This window comes from Canis lupus, chromosome 12, assembly GCF_048164855.1.
Source record: "Canis lupus baileyi chromosome 12, mCanLup2.hap1, whole genome shotgun sequence".
NCBI classification, from domain to species: Eukaryota; Metazoa; Chordata; class Mammalia; order Carnivora; family Canidae; genus Canis; species Canis lupus.
The window spans coordinates 45,173,693-45,195,447 of NC_132849.1; the positions used below are offsets into that span (position 1 = coordinate 45,173,693).

A 21,755-nucleotide genomic window follows, 5' to 3' on the forward strand; every position below is an offset into this window, starting at 1 on the left:
TGAAAGTGGTGAAGGATCAAGCTTTGCTGATATTCAGGGAAAGAGAGTTCTTTATACGAGGGAGCAGTCAGGACAAAGACTGAGGCAGGAATGTGCCTGTCTTGGTCTAGTAATGGTGAAGAGGCAGGTGTGGCTAGAGTACAATGATTGAGGAGAACAGATATAGGAGATAAAGTCAGGGAGGTAATATGTATAATTACTAGGACCAAACTGTGGTGTCTGGGATTCTTGGTAGGTTTTATTGCCTTCTTGTCTCAATTTACTCTCCAGATTGTGCTACCTAGATATTAGATAAGATCTCCTGGAATGGGGATGCCTGGGTGGCTCAGGAGTTGAGTGTCTGCCTTCGTAGGCTCAGGGCATGATCCCACGGTCCCAGGATCTAGTCCTGCTTGAGGCTCCCTGCAAAGAGCCTGCTTCTCCCTGTGCTCTGAGAGTCTCTGCCTCTCTCCTCTGTGTCTCTCATGAATAAATAAAATCTTAAAATAAGATTTATTAAAAAAATAAAATCTTTAGGAAAAAAGGTTTTCCAGTAGAGTTTCTATATACCAATAATAACAAAAATAATGGCAAATATAAAGTATGTAGAAATAAGTTGAATAAGAAATGTACAGAATCTAGGTGAGGAAAACTATAAAATCCTTGAAAAGGATGAGGGAAAGACTTGAAAAATTGAACAGGGCCAATTTGTGTTTGGACCAGAAGAATCAGTATGATCAAAATTTCAATTCTTGTCAAGTAAGTTTATAAATTTAAAACAGTTCTACTTTGCAAAACAATTCAAAAGTTCAACTGGGTTAGACTAAGAATATTATTTGTGTATTTTTGTATGTATGTATGTATTTATTTAAAAAAGATTTTATTCATGAGAGACACACAGAGAGAGAGAGAGTCAGAGACGTAGGCAGAGGGAGAAGTAGGCTTCCTGCAAGGAGCCCGAATTGGGACTCGATCTGGGATCCCGGGATCACACCCTAAGCGGAAGGCAGAAGCTCAACAGCTGAGTCACCCAGGCATCTCTATTATCTTTTTGCGTGTGTGTGTGTGTGTGTGTGTGTCCACATTGCTCTTTTTAATAGTGGCATTCCCTCTTTTATTTGGTTAATTATCAATCTATTTTTACTAATTACTTGGAATTTAGACCATTCCAGTTTTATGATGTTACAAAAATATTTTAAGTAAATGTTGTACATATTTATTTGTGTTCTTGTAAATTCTTACATAGAATTGATGTAAGCTATAGAATTAATTTTTATATTGGAATTGATGGGTCAGAGATATATCCATCCAAGGCTGGAGAGTGCTAAATTGTGCTTCGAAAGGGTCGTACCATTTTATAGCAGTGGGTGACAGTGTCCGCTCCCCACACGCTGACAGATAATGGCCTTTTCAGTCTTTTTACTTTGGCCAACTCTGTAGGTGAAAAAAATCTGGTTTTGATTTCGATTTCTGAATTTATGGTTGTATGGCTGTGGTTAAACATCTTTGTAATGCTTACTGACTACTTGTATTTGTCTCTGTGAACTACCTTTTTATATCCTTTGCTAGTTCTTTTTTTTTTTTTAAATTATTGGTGTTTTTCTCATTTATTTATAAAAACCTTTTCTGTGTGTGTTTATATATTCTAATTTTCCCTAGTTTTTCTTTATACTTTGTTTATGGATTTGTGTGTGTACATGTGCATATGTATGATACCAAGTTTTTCGCTTTTATGTAGTTACAGTTGGTAATATTTTTCTTCTTCTGGTTTTGTGTCATTCTGTGGAAAGCATATGTAACAAAAGTAGAATCCATAAAGGACAAGATTTGATTGCAAAAAATGAAAAAAAAACTTTTGTGGGACAAATTAATATTTGCACTTGATAGAAAATGTGTGGGGGGGGGCTTAAAAGGAAAAAAATCACCCACTGACCTACTACCCAGTGGCAACCACCATTGGCATTTCAGCCTTAATTTTTTTGCCCCCTTCTAACTTAATCTTGTTTTGGTTTGTGGAGAATTATTAGTATGTAGCATGGTCACTGACCTGGAGGTAACACCGGACTTACTAATTGTGGAGGAATGATGGCTCTTATTTCTTGCCTGAACTCTTCCAGTTCACTTAGGCTTCCTGTCAGCTGGGAAGGAACTAGAGCGAGGAGTTTTGGTATTAGGAGATCATCATTGTGAGGTTCAGAAATCTGTTCATGTAAAAGTTACTGTGAAGTCTTACCCTTCCTTGTGTTGTGAAGCTTTGCTTCATTATTAGTAAAGTTCTTTATATAGTGCATGCACTTTTTCTTTCTTTTAAACTTTGGAAGGGCAGAAAGAGTTTATTTTTAAGTTTTTTTTTTTTGTTTTTTTTTTTAAGATTTTATTTATTTATTCATGAAAGACACACAGAGAGAGGCAGAGAAACAGGCAGAGGGAGAAGCAGGCTCCATGCAGGAAGCCTGATGTGAGACTTGATCCCCGGACTCCAGGATCATACCCTGGGGCTGAAGGCAGAAGCTCAACAGCTGAGTCACCCAGGCGTCCCTTTTAAAAAAAATTTTTTTAAAGATTTTATTTATTTATTCATGAGAGACACAGAAAGAGAGAGGCAGAGACCTAGGCAGAGGGAGAAGCAGGCTCTATGCAGGAAGCCCAACGTGGGACTGGATCCTGGGACTCCAGGATCACACCCTGAGCCAAAGGCAGACGCGCTTAACCGCTGAGCTACCCAGGCAACGGAGCCGAAAGAGGGTATCTTAATCTACTTTTTCATGGAGATTTAAATAGAAATTGTACATCTGGGGGACTACTGTGTGGATGGTGGTACTAATCACAGTGAGAAAACTGAGTTTTCTACTAAAAGAAAGGGAAAATTTAGTAAATCTACGTTGGAATTACCTGGTTATCTGTCCTCTTCGGGAGATTTTTTTTCTAGTTCTCTTTTGATTAAAACCTTGACTATTTTGTCTCTGTGAATAAGTGCATTTCACTGTGGAGAAAAGAGTAAGAAACTAAAATAAGTAAGAATGAGGGACGTCAGGCTGGCTCAGTCAGTAAAGCATGTGACTCTTGAGCTTGAGGTCCTGAGTTCAAGCCCAGTGTTGGGTGTGAAGCCTACTTAAAAAAATAAATAAAATTATTTAAATGATAAGATAAATAGGAATGATAAAAAAAAAATATATGTAGTTAGTTGCTGAAATTGCCCACTTCAAGTACCTAAGGTTGAGAAGGAAATGTGTCTCTGAGTCTGTGAGCAGACTTTTTGGATGTAGTGAGGCTTTAAGTTGATTGTTTTGAGTAAAGATTTAGAAGTCCAGATTCTGTTTGACATCTGTGAAATTCTTTAGTCCTAAAACAATTGCCTTGTCTTGGTAGCTTTAAAGCATTGCTTTTACTGGCTTCTGGGAATTTCATCATATAGTTAGTTAATTTACAAAGCTTAAATAAAAAATAACGTTAGGATTTTTTTTTCCTACACTAGGTTAAAAGCTTTTTGTGACTAGTAGGCTCTAATTATTGCCAATGTATTCACCATAATTAGCTTTACTGTTACAAGCCCATGCATATATGGATTCAGAATATAGATTTGTTATCTACTTCAGGAGTTCTTAATTTTGATCTATGAATGGGCGGCTCTATGTCAGGACTATTTTGAAAATGGTAGACATCTCTTCCAAAGTGATAGAAAAAAGAAAAGGGTATTGTCAACAGAAAATCTAAGGGAAGAGCTTTAGGTATGGTTGGATTCATTCTTTAAATAAAGGCATTATTAAGATTTTGTTTTCTCTCTCACTCTTTTGCTTTTTTTGTTTGACTTTGGGATATTTGAAAGCTGTTAGCTTCAGTCTCTCATCATTTAAGTTGAAGTCCGGTAGTTCCTGGGGCAGAAAATGTCTTTTTCCTGTCATTCTGCTCCTGTAGCCTTAGTTTCAGTCTTCTGCCCATTTCTGAGCGAATACTGTGGTTGGAAAGTGCTAATTTGTTTCCTGCTTTATTGCTAGTGTTGGTTCCCACCATATGGACTGAGAATGGAGGAGGGAGGTGGGTCTCCAAAAGTAAATCAGGGCCTTTTAACCAGAGGAATGTTGAATGGAACATAAGTGGTTAAAATCACAAATTTACCTTAACTTTCATGGAGTCTGTGGACCCATAGAAACTAACCATAAAAATTCATTTTTTTCCTTCTGAGAAGGGTTTTTAATAGCTATCAGACTCTGAAAGGGGTATGCACCTGTAAAAAAGGTTGTTTTTGATACGACTCTAAAGCGAAAAGGGCATTTTAACTGAGGATAAGTTCATTACCGAAGATGTACTTGAGAATGATTTTTGAGAAACAGCGGAATTGGGTTAACTTAACCCTGTGAAGATAGTTTGTTGAGGATAGTAGAGTATAAATTTGAATATTTTAGGTGACTTGTTATGTGATAGGACAACAGTTGACCCTTGAACAACATGGGTTAGGGGTGCTGATCCCCACGCAGTTGAAAATCTGAGTCTAACTTTGGACTTCCCCCCAGACTTAACTACTTACAGCATACTACTGTCAGAAGCCTTACTGGTAACATAGACAGTTGATTAATGCATATATTCTGTTACATGTATTACATACTGTGTTCTTACAATAAAGTAAGCTAGAGAAATGAAAATGTTAGGGAAATCATAAGAGAAAATACATCTATAGTACTCTACTGTATTTATTTATTTATTTAAAAGATTTTTAAAATTCATTTGTGAGAGACAAACACAGAGAAGGCAGAGACACAGGCAGAGGGAGAAGCAGGCTCCATGCAGGGAGCCCGACGTGGGACGTGATCCTGGGTATCCAGGATTACACCCTCAGCTGAAGGCAGCGCTAAACTGCTGGGCCACCCGGGCTGCCTGAGAAGCAGGCTCCTTGCTGGAAGCCCGATGTGGGACTTGATCCCAGGACTCCAGGATTATGCCCTGAGCCAGAAGGCAGACATTTAACCACTGAGCCACCCAGGTGTCCCTATTTATTTATTTATTTATTTATTTATTTATTTATTTATTTATTTATTTATTTATTTAAAGGTTTATTTTATTTTATTTGTTTTATTTTATATTCATTTATTCATAAGAGACACAGAAAGAGGCAGAGACACAGGCAGAGGGAGAAACAGGCTCCCTGCAGGGGACTTGGGACTTGATCCCAGTTGTGGGATCTTGTGGGACTTGATCCAAGAATCCTGGGATCACGCCATGACCTGAAGGCAGACACTCAACCACTGAGCCACTCACGTGTCCCCCCCAAAATTTTTTTTAAGAGTTTATTTATTTATTCATGAGAGACACACACACACAAACACAGAGGCAGAGACACAGGCAGAGGGAGAAGCAGGCTTCCTGCAGGAAACCCAATGTGCGACTCAATCCCGGGACTCCGGGATTACGCCCTGAGCCAAAGGCAGATGCTCAACCACTGAGCATCCAAAGGACTTTATTTTTTATAATTTATGGTTTTATTGTATTACAATCAGAAGTTTGAACATTTCAAACATGTTTTTGTACTTATTGAGACTTCCTAATAAACAGGAGATTTTTCTAATTATTTTCACTAGTGGTTGTGAGAAAAAGTTTTTGAAGAGTTTGAAGTTTGGTATATCTTTGAAATTAACCTTACTCATTTTATTATTCATATACTCTTATCTCTGTTTGTAATCATTTTTTTTATATAATTTTTTAAATTTTTATTTATTTATGATAGTCACAGAGAGAGAGAGAGAGGCAGAGACACAGGCAGAGGGAGAAGCAGGCTCCATGCACCGGGAGCCCGATGTGGGATTCGATCCCGGGTCTCCAGGATCGCGCCCTGGGCCAAAGGCAGGCGCCAAACCGCTGCGCCACCCAGGGATCCCTCTGTTTGTAATCATAATGAGAATTGTAGTAGTAGTAGTAGAAGGAAGATTGGGAGAGAGATGCACTTTATTTTATTTATTTTTAAAGATTTTATTTATTTTATTCATGAGAGACAGAGAGAGAGAGAGAAGGTGAGAGAGAGAGAGAGAGAGGCAGAGACACAGGAAAAGGGAGAAGCAGGCTCCACGCAGGGAGCCCAACGTGGGGCTCGATCCCGGGACTCCAGGATCACACCCTGGGTCAAAGGTAGGCGCTAAACTGCTGAGCCACCCAGGGATCCCCTTTAATTAGTTTTTTTAAAAAGTTTTATTTATTTTAGAGAGAGTGCGTGCATGCACACACACAAGCCGGGGGAAGAGTAGAGGAAGAGGGAGAGAAACCCTCAAGCCGACTTCCCTCTGAGATACAGCCAAATCCCAGGACCCCTAGATGATGACCTGAAACGAAGAGCTAGTCACCCACCTGACTGAGCCACCCAGGTGCCCGCCCCCCACCCCAGCTTCATTTTTGTGTGTATGGTTTAGCTTACTTAATTTTGTTGGAAATTTTTATCAGGGATTGTCTAACAACCCTAAAATTTGGAACCTACTTTTTAACTGAGACGTAGAATCCTTTTGCTGAAATTCTTTTCTGATAGTAACACATTTGTAGAGTGGTACTAACAGCATTGTTTTCCTATTCTTGTTCCTCCTTTGTTAGCTGGCTCATTTCTTTGAGGGATTGTAACATACAGATGGCTCAGAGTTGGCCTTTTTGATGACAAGTTTTGGATTCTCAGTAGCAATATTAGCTAAGGTTTATCAATTTTCATGAAAGGAAGGCTCTGTGCTATTGAGCTCATAAATTGCCTTCATCCCTGTCACCATGATGTCTTCATATGTGGGTCTGTTGGATATGCACATAGTGGTTTAAGACATTCTGGAGCATTTATTTGTTCAACCTGGCAGTTTGTTTAGGATTTCTGATAGGGTTTCTAACTTCCCTGTACTGGGGCTGCCCTGTTGCTGTTTGGTCTTCCTTGGCTTTGGAGAAAGCCTTGAGGCACAAAAGTGGAGAGACTCCTGGAACCTTGAGATAGGCCTATTGTCAGCCTGAGGTGAAACACTGTTAGTGTAAGTGGGAATTGTCCATAGCAGATGTGGCTGAGTTCACTTGTGTGGACTCAGGATGAGATACAGGGCACCAGCTGTTTCTGCTATATACTGTGCAAAAGATGGGAAACGGTCCCCAAACTCATCATTAGGAGATAGTTAAGTAAATTGTAGTATATCTATACAATGGAATATTATGCAGCTATGAAAAAGATCAGATGCTTTCTATATATAAACACAGGGACCTTCAAGATACTATAGTTGAATAAGATCATTTATTGAATATTGTATGTGACTTGTTGCCTTTTTTATGCAAAAGGAGAGTGTTTGCTTGTGATTACTTTAATGTTAGGAGGATACATAAGAAACTAGTGTCTGAGGAGGAGATGGGGGAAAATAAGAGGTGGATGGTGAGGGGGAGAAGGCAATAAAACTTTCCATGGTTTACTTTTTGTTTTCTTTAAATGTATCATCTGTTCTTTTTTGTTGTTGTTGTTGTTGTTCTTTTTTTGTTCTTTTTTTTTAAAGTAAAACTACCCCTATGAAATATTTATTATTGAGTTTGAATTTTATTTTCCATGGGATTAAATAAACTAGAATTTTTCATGGCTTTGAACTAAACTAATCAAATAGGACTTTGCTCTTATTTTGCCCTCAAATATTTCCATGCCTGGCAATTTGTCACTCCGTTCTCAGTTACATGTTGGGTCATCACAGGCTTGTGACTATTCAGTGCAATGATCTCTCTTCCCATTTGCTGTCACCCGGGCTGCCCCTGCATACATTTTATAGGAAGAATTAAACGTTCTTTATGTTTGTTTCTATAATTCTTTGTATCTTTTTAGTATTTGTTGTGTCATAGTTATAGTTGTCTGTCTCCCCTTTGCGCTACTTTTATTCTACCCTAGTTGACTATAGGATTTGTTTCTTACTTATCCTGCAGCCACAGGTTTTGGCATTTACACAGTTATTAATTGTATATTACAGTAACAACTAATTTTAGGAGTAGTATGGATGTGTAACTGATTGAGAGAGGAGGTATAGCATAATGCTTAGGAGCAAAGAATCTTGTCCTCCATCACTTACTAGCTAATGTTACCCTGGGCAAGTTACTTATTCTTTGTGCCACAGTTTTCACATCTGAAAAAAAAAGCCATAATAATGAATACCTCATGGGTTTATTATAAAGATTAAATAAGGGTAGCCCCGGTGGCTCATTGGTTTAGCACCCCCTTCAGCCTGGGGCATGATCCTGGAGACCCAGGATCGAGTCCCACGTCAGGCTCCCTGCATGGAGCCTGCTTCTCCCTCTGCCTGTGTCTCTGCCTCTCTCTCTGTGTCTCTCATGAATAAATAAATAAAATCTTAAAAAAAAATGATTAAATGAGGGCAGCCTGGGTGGCTCAGCGGTTTGGCACCACCTTCATCCCCGGGCGTGATCCTGGAGACTCGGGATCGAGTCCCATGTTGGGCTTCCTGCATGGAGCCTACTCCTCTCTCTGCCTCTCTGTGTCTCATGAATAAATACAATCTTAAAAAAAAAATTAAATGAGCTAATGTATGTAAAGCACTTCAGACTCTACCTGGCACTTAAATGGTAGATAAATATTAAATCTTAAGAATTTTGGGGAGTTAGGTTTTGAGAACTTTTTTTACTTGAACTAAGGAGTGTGCATGACATACAGACTTCTTGGATAATCAGGTAGAAAGAATCTAAATGGAATGAACTAGATAGGAATAACTTGATAGAGCTATTCAGAATTGAGGGGCCTTTAGGTAAAACTATACTTGTGAGTTTATGAAGCCAGCCTATGTAATAATCATCTCTGGCTATCTGTAGCTGTTTCTTTGTATATAAGTATCCTCAGCCACTTCTTACATTTAAGTAAGAAGATTCTGCTCTGAATCTACAAACTTATTTGCATTTGCATTCACCTATTATCATCCTTCTTTCTTGTTTTAAAAGAAAAAACACAGGGGATCCCTGGGTGGCTCAGCGGTTTGGTGCCTGCCTTTGGCCTAGGGCGCAATCCTGGAGTCCCGGGATCGAGTTTCGAGTCAGCCCGGCATGGAGCCTGCTTCTCCCTCTGCCTGTGTCTACCTCTCTCTGTCTATCATGAATAAATAAATAAATAAATATTAAAAAAAAGAAAAAACACAAATATTTTTATCATTGTCTAAAGCTAGTCTTGCCACCTGCATCCGTAATATTCCAGTTAGCCATCACATTTTAGACCTACCAAATGATAGGCACTAGAGATACTATATGAACAAGACAGAAGGTCCCAGCTCTTATGGAGCTTATGTACCAGTGGGCAAGACCAATCATTTAAAATGGAATTATAATAAATACAGTGTGATAAGCACTACTGGGCGTGTATAGAATGGCACTGTAGGAGCATATTAGTTTTTGAAATCATGAGAGTATGAAAATGTACAAGGAGATTAGAAATTAAGAGAATCCTGAGGAAGATCAGCATTAAAAGATTGCAGAGAATGAAAAGTCTCTGGTGGAGAGGTAGGGAAAGGAGAGTCTGGTGTCACAGATCTGAACAGAGGAGTGCATCTCAGGACAGAGGTAGTGATCAACAGATACTGCTAAGCAGCCAGGTAAGGTCCTTTCCCCCCTTTCCTTTTCAGATATTTGGCTCTATTAGTTATTCCTTCAAAATTCCATGTATTATTATTAGCTATTTAGCTTTTAAACTCACATAGACAGTTTGTATAGTTAGTTTGGTAGGTGGGGGATACTGTATCCTCTGAATTCATCTTGTTCCCAAGTGTGAAATTGGTAATAATCTATTTGCCTCTCATGTTGGGAATGAGGAGAATTGGGTAGCTAGAGATACTTCTGTGTCCTTTTATTCTGGTTCCATAAAACGTGGTCAAGTCCGTTTGACCGAACGATTTTTCCTTGACTCCTACATTTCCTTCACTGTTCTAGGAAGAGTTGTTTTAACTCCCTGTTGACACCTCAGGGCCTCTCATTGAGTGCTTAGACTCCCTCAAGTTTGATTTCTTTCCTCTTATGAAGCTAATTAAAGAGCTCCTTATTGCTAAATACAGTGGATTATGAAGTTGTTATCTCAACTCTTAGCAGTTTTTTTTTTTAAGATTTTTATTTATTCATAGACAGAGAGAGAGAGAGGCAGAGACACAGACAGAGGGAGAAGCAGGCTCCATGCAGGGAGCCCAATGTGGGACTCGATCCCCGGTCTCCAGGATCACACCCTGGCTGCAGGCGGCGCCAAACCGCTGCGCCACCGGGGCTGCCCAACTCTCAGCAGTTTTTGACATTGTTGACCACTTCATCCTTCTTAGAATGCTTGGTAAAGCATTTCGTTCTTCTGATTTTCTTCCTGTTCCTCTGGGCCACTCCTTAGTTATTTGCTAGTTTTTCTTCTCTCTTTAACATTGGTACAGGGCAGCACTGGTGGTGCGGCGGTTTAGCGCCGCCTGCAGCCTGGGGTGTGATCCTGGAGACCCGGGATTGAGTCCCACGTCGGGCTTCCTGTAGGGGGCCTGCTTCTCCCTCTGCCTATTCCTCTGCCTCTCTCTGTGTCTCTATGAATAAACAAAATCTTTAAAAAAAAAATAACATTGGTATAGTAGTTCTGTAGCATAGGCTTTCATCATTCTGCATATTTTCTGTGTGACCTTATTCATTACTGTGACATTAGTTACACTAATTGATGCTTTTGGACAGTAAGAAAACCATATAACACTGATAAAAATCTGTAAAGATTGTCATTTTTATCTGTTGATTTCATTTTTTAAAAGATTTATTTATTTGAGAGAGCGCATGGGTGAAAGAGAGAATACTATGCACGAACAGAGTGATAGGGAGAAGCAGGCTTCTCATTGAGCAGGGATCCCATTCTGGAGCTCAATCCCAGGACCCTGGATCATGACCTGAGCCAAAGGCAGATGTTTAACTGATTGAGGTACCCAGGCACCTCATCTGTGCATTTAAAATTCAAAATAAATCATCTAGATTATGTAAAATTCAGGCTCTGCATTTCTGTGCATATCTGGAAGGAACTCATAAGTGCAGCAGTAATTGAAATACTGCTGTTATTTACGCTAGAGTTAAACTCAAGTCTTAGGGGATATCTAGATTATTCCTGGTACTCAAGGTATAATTTTAGTATCTTGTTAGGTGGATGTAAGAATCTGCAAGTAAAAAAAATAGATGTATTAAGCACACTTTAAGGAACTATTTTATCATACTTTAATTCAGTGATGTTAATTTTAATTTTTAAAAAAGATTTTATTTATTTATTCATGAGATACACAGAGAGAGAAGAGAGGCAGAGACACAAGCAGAGGGAGAAGCAGGCCTCATGCAGGGAGCCTCACATGGGACTCCATCCCTGGTCTCCAGGGTCAGGCCCTGGGCTGAAGGTGGTGCTAAACCGCTGAACCACCCAGGCTGCCCAATTTTAATTCTGAGCAGGTTCGCCTTCCTGGCTCACTTGATAGAACATGCGACTCCTGATCTTGGGGTTGTGAGTCAAGCCCCATGTTGGGCATAGGGCTTACATTAAAACAATTCATTTGAGCAGCTACTCTGATTATCATAAAGTAGTTCTAAAAATTGTGTTTTGGAAGTAGTTCCATGAATAATTCCAAAGGAATGATACTTTTGTTTTTTGAAAACACTGCCCTCCTGTGGTTAAAGAAAGCCAAATACTTTGTAAAAGTACTGTGGTCTTTTTGTTTACATTAAACTTGTGGTAAAATAATATATCAGTAATAGTAATACAATATAGTAATAGTATTGTAATAGTAATTTACTGGAATACAGTATTTTTGCTTGGAAGGAAATGTGGTCATTTTGTCCTTTTCTCCATTGTTAGAGGTAAATGAAAAGGTGGATACATATTAAACTATTGAAGGGAGAGAAGCTATACTTAAATGTATAAGAGCTAAAATAAATCAAAAGAAAAGACCAGTCAGTTGTAATATGTGATGTTAATAAAAACCTTCATGGAAAACCCACAGTAATGAAAAGATGGAGGATAAACTAGAAAAAATATTTGCAATAAATGTGATAGTAAAAGTCTTATTATTTATTTTAGAGTTTTATTTTATTTTTTTTAAAAAAGATTTTATTTATTCATGAGAGACACAGGAAGAAGGCAGAGACACAGGCAGAGGGAGAAGCAGGCTCCCCACAGGAAGCCCGATGTGGGACTCGATCCCGGAACCCTGGGATCATGCCCTGAGCCGAAGGCAGTCGCTCGACCGCTGAGCCACCCAAGCATCCCAATTTTAACGTTTTAATATATTGAATGTGAAGATAAACTCATACAAATGGCATATATACTGAGTGAACGATGGTTATGAATAACCAGTTTGCAAGTGAGGAAATACAGAAATTAAATCACAAAAATATATTAAAATTCATAATAATATTCCACGAAATGTTATTCATAATATTTCTAATGATGTTTCAAATGAACAACCCAACCTCACTGTTCATTTTTGGAGCATTCTAGGCAAGCCAGCTAATTATTTTGAAAATTATTAAAAGAATTAAGCACTTAACCTTTTTCTGTATGAACTGTACATTCTTTAGGTAATCAAATAATAGATGGAGGAAAACTTCTCTTTTTAGAAAGATTCTAGCTGATGAATGAAGAAAGAATAATAGACTTATCACCATTTATGAACACCTAAATAAAATAAGTAAAGGTAGTGATCATCAGTGGCTATAAAAATAATTATGTTGGAATGCTGGTGGGAAACTTTATAATAGCTTATTGTTAAAAATATAAAATAGGTTTGTAGTTTATAATATGAAACTTTCCAATTGTCATTTCAAAAAAAGAGACCACAGATATTTTTTGTGTTCTGATGTGGTATGACAGGAAGTATATAACACTGCCTATGAAGTCTTTTTGCTAAAATAAAATCTGAATCTGAGCAGGCCTTAGGTGTTAATTCTAATTTTCAGGAGATATGAGGGACAGAGACTATACAATTAGCAAAATATAGAATGTGGAAAACAATAGTACAGTCTACCTGGTTTCTTCTATAAATAAATTGGAAGGAAAAAGGGAGGAAATCCAAAAATTAAAAGAGAGTTTAAGACATGTGTTAACCAAATGTGATGTGTATGGGTCTTTGAATACTGATTTGAACAAACCAACTGTTTAAAAAGTTTCTTTTGGGGGCACCTGGGTGGTGCATTTGGTTAAGCGACTGACTTTTGGTTTCAGCTCCAATTCTGATCTCTGGGTCATCAGACTGAGCACTGCATCAGGCATGGTGCTTAGTGTGGGATTCTCTCTTCCTCTGCTTCTGCCCATCCCACTCATGTGTGCGTGCTTGCTCTCTCTGAAACAGATATTTAAAAAAAAAATAAAATAATTTTTTCATGAAAATTGTGGATATTGTCTAAGTAATTTAATATTAAGGAATTATAGTTAATTTTTTGAGGTTTAAATGGTACTTTTGCTTTTAGAGAATGAGTCCTTATTTTTTTGGAGCTATAACTAAAGTATGGATGAAATATTTGAGATTTGCTTCAAAGTAATCCAGTTTGTGGGATGCCTGGGTGGCTCAGCGCTTGGGCACCTGCCTTTGGCTCAGGTCATGATCCTGGGATCTGAGATCGAGTCCTGCATCGGGCTGGGCTCCCTGCAAGGAGCCTGCTTCTCCCTCTGCTCTGCCTATGTCTCTGCCTCTCTCTCTCAGTCTGTGTCTTTCATGAATAAATAAATAAATCTTACAAAAAATAATCTAGTTTGTGGAGAAGAGGCTGGTGGTATAGATGAAACAAGATATAAGCCATGTTTGTAATTGTTGATTGTAGTGTTCTGTTTACTTTTGTATGTTTTAGAATTTCTGTAATAAAACACTTAAAAGTAGAGTACTTCAGTCTTTTTTTTTTTTTTTAGATTTTATTTATTTATTCATGAGAGACAGAGAGAAGCAGAGACATAGGCAGATGGAGAAGCAGGTTCCTTGTAGGGAGCCCGATGTGGAACTCAATCCTAGGATCCCAGGATCATGATCTGAACAAAAAGGCAGATGCTCAACCACTGAGCCACTCAGGTGCCCTAGTACTTCAGTCTTTAATTGAAAAACATTTCTGTTTCTTCCCCAGACTAAATGTTTTTTTTTTTTAAAAGGGCTTTTTAACTTTTTTTTAAACTTTTTTTTTTTTTTTTTAAGATTTTTATTAATTCATGAGAGATACGGAGAGAGAGAGAGAAGCAGAGACACAGGCAGAAGCAGAAGCAGGCTCCATGAAGGGAGCCTGATGTGGGACTCGATCCCGGGACTCCTTGGGCCAAAGGCAGGTGCTAAACTGCTGAGCCACCTAGGGATCCCTCAAACTAAATGATTTATATAGCTCTAAATATTGAGAAAATTTAGCATAAATTTTCTAAATTAAAATTAATTTTAGGTGCCTAGTACTTATTTTTATTAAGATTTTATTTATTAGAGAGAAAGAGTGTGCTCAAGCACATGGAGGAGCAGGAGCAAGGGAGAGGGACAAACAGACTCTGTGCTGAGCACAGAGCCCTACATGAGCTTGATCCCAGGACCCTGCTCTCAAGCAGACTCCTTGCTAAGCTCAGAGCCAGACTTGGGGCTTGATCTTACTGACCCTGAGATCATGACCGGAGCCGAAATCAAGAGTTGGGTGCTGGTATGCCTGGGTGGCTCAGCTGTTGAGCATTTGCCTTTGGTTCAGAGCATGATCCCCAAGTCCCAGGATCGAGTCCCACATAGGGCTTCCTGCATGGGGCCTGCTTCTCCCTCTGCCTATGTCTGCTTCTCTCTCTCTGTGTTTCTCATGAATAAATAAAATCTTAGAAAAAAAAAAAAAAAGAATTGATGCTTAACTGACAGAGCACCCAAGCACCACTAGTAAAAACACACTCCTTTGTATTTTTAAGCTTTTCAAAAATATTTATTTATTTATTTATTTATTTATTTATTTATAATTTTTTTTAAATTTTTATTTATTTATTTATGATAGTCACAGAGAGAGAGAGAGAGGCAGAGACATAGGCAGAGGGAGAAGCAGGCTCCATGCACCGGGAGCCCGATGTGGGATTCGATCCCGGGTCTCCAGGATCACGCCCTGGGCCAAAGGCAGGCGCCAAACCACTGCGCCACCCAGGGATCCCTCAAAAATATTTAAATTAAATTTGCAAGCATATAGTATAACACCCATTGCTCATCTCATCTTGTGCCCTCCTTGATACCTATTACCCAGTTATCCTATCCCTCCACCTATCTCCACTTCTGCAACCCTTTGTTTCCCAGAGTTAGGAGTCTCTCATGGTTTGTCTTCCTCTCTAATTTTTCCTCACTCAATTTCCCTCCTTTCCCTTATGGTCCCTTTCACTATTTCTTAAAATTCCATGTATTTTTATGTTTTAAAATTATTTAATTTTAATTTTTAATTTTTATTTATTTTATTTTTTTAAAAAGATTTATTTATTTATTTATTCATGAGAAACAGAGAGAGAGAGAGAGAGAGAGAGAGAGGCAGAGACACAGGCAGAGGGAGAAGCAGGCTCCATGCAAGGAGCCCGATGTGGGACTCGATGCCAGGTCTCCAGGGTCACACCCTGGGCTGCAGGCGGCGCTAAACCGCTGCGCCACCGGGGCTACCCAATTTTTAGTTTTTAAAGTAGGCTCCACACCCAATGTTGGGCTCAAACTCATGACCCCAAGGATCAAGACCCGCATGCTATATAATACCAACTGAGCCAGTCAGCTGCCCCACCAGAGAATTTTTTATTAATTTCCATTTTCTAGCTCCTTGGGCAGACAAAGAAGTCTCATTATGATTAATCAAAATATTTTTGCATATGAATGCAAGTGCCTTAATCAGTGATTTTTCACTTGTTTTTTTCCGTACAGAATAGTCTTCATATCTAGTCTTTATATTTGGAAATCTGTAATGTAAACAAGATTTGAAGTTTAGAGAAATGACATGATATGATTGTGAAGTCTTGGCATTTCATGTAAAATTATCTCATATTGTAAATTTTGTTTCTTGTGTACTATTTTTTTATTACCAGCAGGAATTATTAGTATAGGGCATTGTTAATTATCTGTGATGAAAATGGTGAAAAAGTCAAAGGGCGGGTAGCTTGAGAAAAGCATGCTATCTTTTGTATTTTTCATCCCCCTAACGAACACTGATGATTAAATGGGAGTATATCAGAAATGTGAACTGGCAAACAATGTTGTCATGTAGTTGATTAATAATAACAAAAGCCACTTTTATCAGCCACTTACAGTAAGTTAAGAATACTGCAGAATGTTTAATTTCATGTTCTTACCTTTGAGAATGTTACAACCCTCACTCTACCAATGAAGGATTGGGATTTAAGGCCTTTAGTCACCTAGGATATATTCTTAGGGCTATTAGAAGCAGGCTGACCTCTATACCTGTGCTTTGAAACTCTTGAATATTTTCCATAAATTAAAATTTTTTTCCAAACAAAACCCCTTGCTTATATGAATAGCTCTTACAGACACCAAAATAGAGTCTCAATCAATTTAAATTTACTATTGTATATCTGTATGGGGAGGAGTATTTATTATAAGCACTTGATACCATTTAAGAAAATCAAGCAGATCTTTTATTTGTGCTCTTATTTATTATTTAAAAAATTTTTTAAAGATTGATTTATTCATGAGAAACAGAGAGAGAGAGAGAGAGAGAGGCAGAGACCCAGGCAGAGGAAGAAGCGGGCTCCATGCAGGGAGCCTGATGTGGGACTCTATCCCAGGATTCTGGGATCATGCCCTGAGCCAAAGACAGATGCTCAACCACCCAGGCGTCCGTTTTTTTGTTTTTTTTTTTTTTTGTTTTGTTTTTAATATAAAGATTTTATTTATTTGTTTATTAGAGATAGAGATTGCACAAGCAGGAGTAGCGGCAGGGGTAAAGAGAGAGAGAGAGAGAGAGAGAGAGATTGAAAAGCAGGCTCCCCATTGAGCAGGGAACCCTACTTGGAGCTTGATTCCAGGACTCTGGGATCATTACCCAAGCCCAAGGCAGCAGATGCTTAACCAACTGAGCCACCCAGACACCCCTTGTGCCCATATTTAAATTTATGTTACACATTTTTGTATTCAGGATTTCCTAATGATAGTAACAAAGTGAAACTTAATTGCCAGGTGGATGATTGTATTAATTTCCCTAGAAGTCCCTTCTAGTTCTTGACTGGGAGAGCATAACATCTATTGCACAAAGTGGTCTTCTGTCAACTCCAGTGCTTTTCAGTACGATTTATAAAAACCTCTACATCTTCCCACTTTTCCCAGGCATCTCAAGCCTGATTAATATTAGAGTTTGAGAAATACTCAAAATACTCAAATCTTCCCAAGCCCCACCAGGATCTTGTTTTTCATTTTTATTTACTTGCTCATTACTAAAGACAGAGCCAGAGACCTACCTCTTTATTTTTATTTATTTATTTTTGATACCTACCTCTTTAAGATACCGACTTAATTTGTAGACATATGTGAAGGCTGACATTTTCATTAAGCTAATCTTGACATGTTTCAAAATAGACCTGTGAGAAAAAGGTCTCTATCTGATCATTATAGTTGAAGGTCCTACCCATTCCTATCTTAATCAAAACAGTAAGTGACATTTCTACAATCCTGTTATTATTATTATTTTTGCCTCAGCAAGTAAAAATCTACCTGTCCAGTAGAGGCACAGTTTTTTTTTATCATTCCAGTACATGTTTTAGTTAATAAAATAAATAGATTTTTTTGGTCATTGAACTATTTGCTTTGTATTAATTGTTGTTATTATCCTTTTTAGCTTGGGAAATTAAGAGTTTTGCCATTCAAGTTCAGGCTATGCTTTGTAACTTTTTTTTTTCTATTTATTTGTTTATTCATTTATTCATTCATTGATTCATTCATTCATGAGAGACAGAGAGAGGCAGAGACATAGGCAGAGGGAGAAGCAGGCTCTCTGTGGGGAGCCTGATGCAGAACTCGATCCCAGGATCCTGGGATCACAACCTGAACCAAAGGCAGATGTTCAACTACTGAGCCACCCAGGCACTGCCCCCCTTTTGGGTAACTTTTCTAAGTCTTACTTTTGTTCCTGGTAATAATAGACATACCTAAACCTGTGCTGCTCTTTTCTTGGATTGTTGTGAGGATCAAATGAAATGGCTATACAATGTTTTTTTTTTTTTTTAAGATTTTATTTATTCATAGACAGAGAGAGAGAGGCAAAGACACAGGCAGAGGGAGAGGGAGAAGCAGGCTCCATGCAGGGAGCCCGAAGTGGGACTCGATCCCAGGTCTCCAGGATCATACTCCAGGCTGCAGGCGGTGCCAAACCGCTGCGCCACCAGGGCTGCCCGGCTATACAATGTTTGTAAACCACAAGGCAGTTAGAAGTATGTACAAATTAAGGGAGAAATACAAAAATTTTGTATATATTATCTGGGCTGCACTATAGGAAAATAGTTTTTATAGGAAGATATGTTTTTTGTCGGCTCAGGTTTTATTTTTTTAGTAGGTATATCAGTCTTTTGTGTCCTTACCTGACCATCTTTTGTGTGTATATTTCAATATAAAGGCTCTTTTTTTGTGCTACATAAGTTGGTACAACCATTACAGAAAACAGTATGGAGGTTTCTCAAAAAATTAAAAATAGAACTATCGGCAATCCCGCTTTTGGGTATATATCCAAAGGAAATGAAATCACTATCTTAGAGTGATATCTACACCCCTGTATTCATTGCAGCATTATTCGGAATAGCTGAGACATGGAAACAACTTTAGTATCTAACAACAGATGATCAGATAAAGAAAATTACTATATGTACACAATGGAATATTATTCAGCCATAGAAAAAGAATGCAGTCTGCCCTCTTTGACAATAGGAATGAACCTTGTAAGCTGTATACTAAGTGAAACAAGTCAGACAGAAACAAATAGTGCGGATTTCCCTTAAACCCCGCCCCCCCATCATTCTCCATTGAATTTTTTTTTTTAAGATTTTATTTATTCATGAAAGACACACACACACACACAGAGCATGCGCAGCAGAGACACAGGCAGAGGGAGGACACACACACACACAGAGCATGCGCAGCAGAGACACAGGCAGAGGGAGAAGCAGGCTCCAGGCAGGGAGCCCGCTGATGTGGGACTCCATCCCGGGTCCATCCTGGGTCTCCAGAATCAGGCCCTGGGCTGAAGGCGGCGCTAAACCGCTGAGCCACCAGGGCTGTCCCTCTCCATTGGTTTTAAAGAAACATACAGTAAGATAACATCAAAATGTCTAATACAATCCAAAATCCCTTGACAAATGAAGAATTGGGAAAATCTTAAGAACTCATAAGGGAAAAGACACCTACAGACAATAAACCCAAGATGACCAAGATGTTGGAACTATCAAAGACATTATTTCTTTTTTTTTTAAAGATTTTTATTTATATATTTGTGAGAGACACACAGAGAGAGGCAGAGACTTAGGCAGAGGGAGAAGCAGGCTCAGATCACAACCTGAGCCGAAGGCAGACACTCAACCACTGAGCCACCCAGGTGCCCCTATCAGAGACTTTAAAGTGACTATTATAACTATGCTTAAAGAAGTCAAGTTTAAGTGGAGAGTGATGCGGCATGGGCTGTGGGGAGTGAGACGTTTTTAAAGCACTCATTTGACTTTGTTAGGTTCAGAACACAAGTTTCCAACCCATCTTCTCTGCACTAAAATTCCAATGTCTAGTTTTCAAAGCCTTTGCAGAGCTGTTCTGATCTGTAGGTGTACCATCTGGTGACTAATTTGGGAACCTCATGGTATGATTAGGGTCAGATATACACATATGCATAGCTCTGGACTGACCCCAGGAGTGTTTATAGAACTTAATAGTATCACTTTCTTGAGCTCCTTTTGCTTTGCAAGTTCCTTGATTCTTTCTGGGTCCTAGAGACCCTTATTTTATTTTATTTTATTTTATTTTATTTTATTTTATTTTATTTTATTTTATTTTATTTTTTATTTTATTTTATTTTTTAATTAATTAATTAATTAATTTATTTATTTTGAGACCCTTCTTTGTCCCATGGCCTGACAGACAGGTAGGGCTTTATTTTCCTGTTCTGCTGTATACATCTACCTTTGATGGATGGCAGAGAAAGAATATAAGCCATGTGGATTCCATTCACACTTAAAGGACCAGGAGGATTCTGCTTTGTTGGAATTTTAGGTCCCTGTTCAGCCATTGCTGATAGTATCACTGCCAAGGCTGCTGCCTTTGGCTTGATTGGGAACACAGATCAAGAGAAAGGGGGAAACGCCCAGAAAACCTTGCCTCCCTGGGGGCTATATTACTAATCTTCAGACCAAAAAAGAGAAGAATTCTCTTAGAGCTATTTCTGTCTACATTTAGTGAACAGTTCTTTTATACTGCCTTTGAGTCTAGGCTGAGTGGTCCCAGAGGAAACAAAACCAGGAAACTCACTTTGGGATTAGTAGAAGAACTTGTAGTTGTGGTTTCCTACTTCAGGCCAATTGCTATCATTTTCAGAGTTGTTAGATAGTTGCTCCATGCATTCTCTCCAGGTTTTTAGTTGTGTTCACCCTGAGAGAAGGATAAACTATGCTTACTCCTTTTTTTTACCAGAACCAAAATACAGATACCTTTTTAATATTGTTGCAACTATATTACTCATTTTTTCTGGCTAAGAATTTATTGAGAATTCATGCCATATGAGGCTTTGCTGGAAATATAAAAATGGTTAATCTTTAAGTACCTATAGTAGATCTACAGTTAGGCGTGTGATATGGAGGTAGAGGCAGAAAGTAAACAATTTCTTATTACACATTAGTAATAAATAACTTAGTTATTAATCTTACCCTTTTTGATCCATTTCTGCTTCAGGACTTGATATACTGTTTGTGGCTAAAAGAAGAACCTGTTTATATTCCATTAATTTTTTTTTAATTGTCCCAAAATATAAGGAATGGAAAATCTCTGGATATGTATGTGCTGGATGAAATTAATACATAGTTTTAATAAGAATAAGAAATATATATATAATAAGAACTTAAGACAAGAAGAAATAATTTATTATTATATACTTGTTTCTCAGGTCTTAGAAAAATACCCCAATACACCCATGAGTCATAAAGAAATTCTTCAAGTTATCCAGAGAGAAGGACTAAAAGAAATCAGGTGAGTTATTTAAATATTATTAGTAATAATTATAATACTTGATTAGAGTGTTTCATAGTATACAGCAGTGTATCTTAGTTCTGAAGATTAATGATTTAGTAATAACTGCTTTGCTAATTTCTGATTTGTTTAGTTGTCAGATCTTTTGAGTTTTCAGTAATAGCACAGTTACAAAATCCACAAGTAAGTTTAAAAGAAAATTCTTAGCTGTGTCCAACCCATGCACTTTAATTCTTAGGAAGGCATGGAGCCATCTTCAAGCCTTCATCTATGAGTTCAGGCTTTTGATAAAATAAGCTTGGTCATTAGCAGGTAAAAAGTACTCTGTAGTACAAAGAGAGGACTAGAGGTAGATAGTCTAGGAAGAAGTACCTTGTTCAAAAGGAATAAATTGGGAAAGATGTTAATAAAGCAGTGTATATTTCGTGTAATTATCTTATGTACAAGTAAAACAGCTTGGGGTCAATTAATACAGGACCAAAGGTAAAACACACTAATTTTTTAAGAGCCTTATATTAACAATAGTGTATAATAGTCACTTCATAATCAATTCCCCCTGCTATCAAGAAATGTTAAAATAATAGTCAATGTAGTTGGTATTCTTAAGGTAGAAATCTGGGA

General features: G+C 38.1%; 1 protein-coding gene across 3 annotated transcripts in view; it reads left to right on the top strand.

Annotated features, from left to right (window-relative positions):
• ASXL2 (ASXL transcriptional regulator 2) overlaps positions 1-21,755 on the top strand; it is a 335,805-nt gene that overhangs the window by 229,192 nt on the left and 84,858 nt on the right. For 2 of the 3 annotated variants that reach the window (XM_072770813.1, XM_072770812.1), the window contains one exon: positions 21,052-21,134. The exons of the other annotated variant lie outside the window; for it this stretch is intronic. In XM_072770813.1, coding sequence (XP_072626914.1) covers positions 21,079-21,134 — 56 coding nt within the window. In that variant the 5' untranslated portion in view covers positions 21,052-21,078. The remainder of the gene's footprint in view (positions 1-21,051; positions 21,135-21,755) is intronic. 3 annotated transcript variants of the gene reach the window in all.